Source organism: Harpegnathos saltator, unplaced genomic scaffold, assembly GCF_003227715.2.
Source record: "Harpegnathos saltator strain DR-91 unplaced genomic scaffold, Hsal_v8.6 scaffold772, whole genome shotgun sequence".
Classification (NCBI taxonomy): domain Eukaryota; kingdom Metazoa; phylum Arthropoda; class Insecta; order Hymenoptera; family Formicidae; genus Harpegnathos; species Harpegnathos saltator.
This window is the reverse complement of record NW_020230618.1, coordinates 392757-398756: the sequence shown is the minus strand read 5'-3', so window position 1 is coordinate 398756 and position 6000 is coordinate 392757. Positions and strand designations below refer to the sequence as shown.

General features: G+C 54.6%; 1 protein-coding gene across 2 annotated transcripts in view; it reads right to left on the bottom strand.

The window, feature by feature from the left end:
* Nucleotides 1–435: 435 nt before the first annotated feature.
* Nucleotides 436–6000, bottom strand: part of Fur2 (furin-like protease 2) — a 61168-nt gene continuing 55603 nt past the window's right edge. For both annotated transcript variants that reach the window (XM_025306231.1, XM_025306230.1), the window contains exon 3: nucleotides 436–674. In XM_025306231.1, the coding sequence (XP_025162016.1) occupies nucleotides 603–674 (72 nt within the window). In that variant the 3' untranslated portion in view covers nucleotides 436–602. The remainder of the gene's footprint in view (nucleotides 675–6000) is intronic.

Sequence of the window (6000 nt, the reverse complement as noted above, 5' to 3'; positions counted from 1 at the left end):
AAAGTTGCCTCTCTGTGTATATGTATCCATGTGTGTAAAAGTGCATGTGCGCGTATTGTATGTATAAGTGTGTGTGTGTGTATTTCGCAGACCACCGTTTCGTAAAAATGAGTCGCGCATTAAATCGCGGGCGAAGCGCGAACCGGATACTCCGCGATAGAGCGACGAACTCGGGGCAAAGTCAAACTTATAAATGAACTATTGATAGTCGACCTCCCTGCCCCCTGCCGGTCCGCGAGAAAACTTACCGTGGTATCGAAAGTTTCGGCTTTTCCGAAAGGTCGCGCGCGGAGTTTCCGAGCGAATCGCACGCTGGAATTAAACGCCTGTGGGGCGAATTAATGAAACAGACGCTTCGCGCCGGTCCCGCTGCTGCTGCCGCCGCTGCACAGCGGCTTGTGCGTCTGTGTGTGTGTGTGTGTGTGTGTGTGTGTGTGTGTACTCATCCGGACACTATGGCGAATAAATCGCGAGGCAATCGCGCGCAACGGATCGGATGCAGCCGGACGAATCGAAGGAAACGGAAAAATCGCTGCCTCTGCGCGGAGCGAACGAAGGATTGGCTCGATTCGCTCCGCGCGACCGCCCCGCAATTATCCTCGTCAATTATGCGAGGCGATATTACATACGTGGGATTTACGCTGGATGGATCGAACGCAGAGAGTCTCGCTTACCTGAAACAGAAAAAGAGAAAAGTCGCGTTAGAGAGATGGATCTCTGTGCTATTTATGACGACGCGATTATATGCGATTACGTATGCATACGCGCGCTCGCGTGTGTGTGTAACAGGTGAGGCTGATTTTAAATTAAAAACTCGCCCGGACGCACCGCTCGGCGTCCCGTACCACTCTGCAACGCGAGCGCGAGCGGTGACGGTTATATATTCCCATCATTGTGATTTCCCTGACACACGAATTTTTAACTTTAATCCGATTCATCTTCCAATCCCATTCGCCGGCTCGTACTGTAAATTGTTAGCTTCGCAGAGATCCGCGCATAGCCGCGGGTTGCCTTAATTGCTCTAGAGAACTGTGTATATACACACGAGATTAAAAAGTTACCAATTCAATTCGAAGCTTCGCGCCGTCTATAGATTGCTAAACGCGTAATCTATAAATCCCCAAGCACGCGCGCGCGCGCGCTTTCGCTCCGTTGTGCAACACGTTTTCATTTGTTCGTTTTTTCGCGTTTCCTCTGCCTTTTTTCCTACGTAATCCAGAGTCTGACGAGTTTTCTATACTTTTTTGTTTCTCCTTAGCCCGCTGCCATTGTTTTACAAGCGCCATTGTGTGCGGCACGACACGCATCCCCGAGAGTCAACGGTAACCCTCGGCATAAATTACTCGGAGAAAACTCTTGTACGTGCGATCCGACGCACGACGCCGACGCGTGCGATAAATATTCCGCAAAGATTTCCCGGGATCGCTCAGGAGCGACAATTGCATTTCCGCGTCGCGCGAGCCGCGGCGAAAAGCCGCGGCGAGTCGGCGCACGGACGCTTAGAGAATACACACGCTCGCGCGCATTCAAAGCACGCGCGAGTTCATCGACTCCGGCTGGGATCTCTCCCCCGGATCCCTCGACGTCCGCGACGTCACTCTCTCCTCCTCGCTCGCTCCCCCTGCTCCCTCGACTACCCCTCGCTGTATCTACTTCTCTATCTCCTTCTCACAGAGGCAGTCCACCCACTTGATATTGTTGATCGCGTAACACGAGACATCTTAATACTAAGCCAAGTCGCACGCTCGGGGTAGCTCGCTACCTTCGTGGTTCTAATCCACGAAAATTAGTTCGAAACCGTTTAAGGATGTTTAGCACGAAGGAGGCGCTCTCGCGCGTTTTCACGTGCACGCTCGCGCGCGCGCCCGGCTCGTAGCCCGGCGCCAGCCGGTATCGCGAGCATATTGCGGCTTTGGGGAGGGACAGAGAGAGCGCAAAGGTGTAAAGCGGCGCGCGCTCTCATCGACTGTCCTCGCCGCGGTATCATTACTTAATTAAGATGCAAACTGCTTTCAAACTTGAACGCGACCCAACTACAGGTAATCCCGTCCACCTCTCGCCCTCCAGCTCTCTCTCTCTCTCTCTCTCTCTCTCTCTCTCTCTCTTTCCCGTCCTCTAGCCCATGCTCTTTCCGTCGCACTCTTGCTGGCGACACTCTTCTCGGCAGCCGTGCGAGTGGACCTCAGCGAGCGAAATTACGAGCCGCACGTCAAAAAATATCATGCATCTTCCTCGCCTTGTCTCGTCGCGTCTCGGCACGGTTATCGGATCGATAACGGACGGAGTGTGGCCGATCGAGCGAAGGAGCAGAGCACGAAGACGCTGAAAAGGGAACTTCACGGACGGACGACTATCCGGGACGGGGTGGAAGTAAAATTCCGAACTATAGCCGGTGTAACGCGGAGATAAGCGAGATCGAAGTTGTCGCCGTTTGGAAATTTCCAAGTTGTCGCCGCGTGCGCGCTCGGCTACTCGCCGGACGCGGACGAACTTCCTCCGAAGTGACACGGGTCGGTCCCGATATTTTGTAACACCGTAATCGATCACTCCCGCAGATTCGAGAGGGAGAGGCAAAGAGAGACGGAGAGCGAGCGAGAGAGAGAGAGAGAGAGAGAGAGAGAGAGAGAGAGAGAGCGAGAGAGAGAGAGAGAGAGAGAGAGAGAGATAGGAGAGATAGTTCCGAGTTAACTCGCGCTGCTAACTTTTGAATCGCGACTTGATCCGCGAACGCGTCGCGCGCATCGCGCAATTTATCAGCGATCCGTCAGCCCTCTGTCGCAATCACCAGAGTGCGGCCGATTACGTGGACGGAATGTTATTTAATCTCACCGGTGCGTGAAATTATCAGCCCGGAAGAGGAAAGTTTTCGTCTCCCCGCAGTCTCGAGTCCAAACATGACGCAATCGAGTCGACGTACCCGTATCGCGCCTGTACTTCGGAAAAACACACAAGCACACGTAAGCGCGCGCATATACCACAACAAGGAGAAAGAGAGAGAGAGAGAGAGAGAGAGAGAGAAGGAACGCAAAAATACGCAAAAATATGCAAAAGCCGTCGACGCCGGACTCGCGAAATGGCGGACCGCGGGTGAGCGCGGGTGACGCCGACGAGCAGAATTTCGAAAATAGCGAGAGCGGTCAGAGTGGCTGCTGCAGAGTGCCGGCGACGAGCCAAGGAACCGACGGTGATTACGACGCGGTAAACAGGAAGGAGAAAACGAGAACGCATCGCGACAGTCTTCCACCGTGCATAAATATTTATGCACTCGAACACGCGCGCGCGTGCCGCGAAAGCGAAACTCACGTGGCCGTAAGGACGAAAGGAAAAGGACGGACGGCCAGCGGGAGAGGACTCGCGGCCACCTGCCAGTCGGCACCTGCCAGACCGAGTTAAATCTGCCGTTAGTTTATGCCGTGACACGAATAACGGCGAAATCCCACGCGGCCGTCATCGGCACGCACTTCCGCCAACGATACACGCGCGCGCGCGCGCTTATCGATGCGCGTGATTACGCAAGCCGCGCTCTGTTTATGTCAGCAGCTCGCCTTGGTACGTGCCTCGCGCCGTAATTCCGTAATCGATGAAACCGTCCACGTCGACTCCGCGTTACGCAATCCGACGGATGTCGACGGCGACGAGTAACATGCGATAATGACGAGAACTTGGGGTGACTTGGGCTGCGCAAAATATCGTTCTCGCGACTTCCCTTTCTCTCTCTCTCTCTCTCTCTCTCTCTCTCTCTCTCTCTCTCTCTCTCGATCAAGATAACCCAACCGGCACGAGAAGGACTTTTTCGGTCGAGCGAAGCACCCGCGGGACATATTCGCGGAGGTCGCTCGTTCGCAATGCGGCCACGCCGGCGAAACACACTCGTACCCCGGGAACGACGCGAGACGCTCGTAATGACGGAAAGCGTTCGCTCGGTCCATCGGCCGCTCGTAAAGCGCTTTTACGAGACGCCGTCCGCGAGCCGAAACGAGCCGTGAATCGACCGCGCGCGGAATCGGGAACAGGTGGCGAACGTTTGGAACTCGGCGACAACGAGCCGGGGGTTGGAGAAAGCAGTGGCGTCGAATCGCGATCGTAAAGCAACGAATTCGCGTTCAAGGGGGGGGGGAGGGGCCGGGGGAAGGGGGCGGCACACGAGAGGTGGAGGAAACCTCAATCTCGGCGCGAGCTGCGCCCGGAACTTTCGAGCTGGATTCTTCGATTGTGAGAAACGGAGCGGCGGCGCCCGCGTCGAACGATCTCGGGACGGTCGTACGTTTAATCCGTAATTGCTCCGGCGCAGGCGGCCAGGTAGGTATGTAGGTAGACAGATAGATAGGTAGGTAAGTAGGTAGCTAGGTAGGTCCTTAAGCTCAGTTCTAGATCCGGAGGAAACACATGAGACTGGAAAAGCGCGCGCGCGCGTAGTTTCACCGTCGACGCGACTCGTGTAGGAGAAAGTCCGAGAGAGAGAGAGAAGCATTGAGCCGCGTCGGGTTCATCGGGAGTTACGTAAAAGTTCATTAGGGCGTGGAGCGATGAGCTTTCGGCGGGACAATCGCGGAATTGTCTGATAGCCCGACGTTTCCGTTCGTGTGTCTTTCCGAGTCCGTGAGGGAGCGAGCGAGCAGCTCCCTTTATTAACGCGTGCGGACCTGCCGCATGCTGGTCACCGGTGTGTGTGTGTGTGTGTGTGTGTGTGTGTGTGTGATCAGCAGCGTTGTAATATCGCCGCTAAGATCTCGCCAATTTGCGTTACAACCGACTGCGCAAGTGACAAAGTGATGACAGCCGATGAAAGGATCGAGCGAACGCTTCGCACGAGTCGCGCTTAGTCGCCGCTTAGTCTTTGCCGACTCGAGCCTGAGCTGAGCCTCGAAATAATCCCCGTGGCGACGGTCAACGTGTTAACATTTTAGGATATGCAGGATATGCGAGATACCGCAAACGATCGGAGGATATCCGCCATATTCGTGAAGTTGTTTTTTCGAATTCGGCGGACAAGCGCGGCGAATCACGGGCAAATCTCGAAAAAGCGGGGGAGGTCCGAAGCGATTTATTTAATCGGAGCCTCCGTTGCCTACGGTAGTCCTTCGCACGGCGAATATCCTCGGCAAGTTGCGTCGACGCAACCACACCACACGCGGTCGGAACTTAAATTTCAGTCCGCTTTACGCTCCTTTCCGAGGAGAGACCCTTTCTCGCCCCCCCCCCCTCTCCCGCTCGCTGCCTTCGTCCGTCGCTCGCGTGCAGCGGCAGTTCTTTAAGCTGCCGTTCTCTCCGCGACGTTGGCTTTAACGCGGTTACGCGAAATTAGAACGTCAAATTAGAGCGTGTGTTGTCGACCTCGACGGACGGAGCGACAACGCCGGCCGAAATAGCGGAGCTGCAGCAAATAGACGCGAAGCCGTTCCTCCTCGTCCTCCTCCCTCTTCGTACGCGAGAGCGACCGCGTGTGTGCCAAGTGAAAGCGACTCCTGCTTGTGTAATTCTCTCCCCCCCCCTCCCCCTCGCGCAGCACGCGCGAGAGCCGACCGACGATGTAACGGCCCGCCCGGATTCCGCGGCGATCGACACATGGTCCTTTTTTATCTATTTATTTTTTGTGATTTATCAACAAGGCCGTCGTAACAGCCATGATACGAGTACGTACATAACGTAGTAATCGGGTGATTAAAATTTTTTCCGGATTATACCGCAACGTTCTCTACAGTTTCGTGCGGGTAATCTCGATATCGACGCAATCAACTTTAATCGGAGTGATTAGCATTGTGCGGCTATTCTAGTTTTGACATTGAACCGCATTATTGATTTCGCGTTTACTGATTATCCAAAGAAACGGTCACGATATGCCGCTGTGATAACTCGAGTCCAGAAACGAATATGTACCGTCGCAAAATGCCCGTAATTAAATTAAACCGCGTGATAAAGCTATTACGGACGGCCGGTCCGTATGATTTTATTAATTCGTACGGCAAAAGGGTCGAGGCGGGTTCTTCCCCGTGAGTTTCA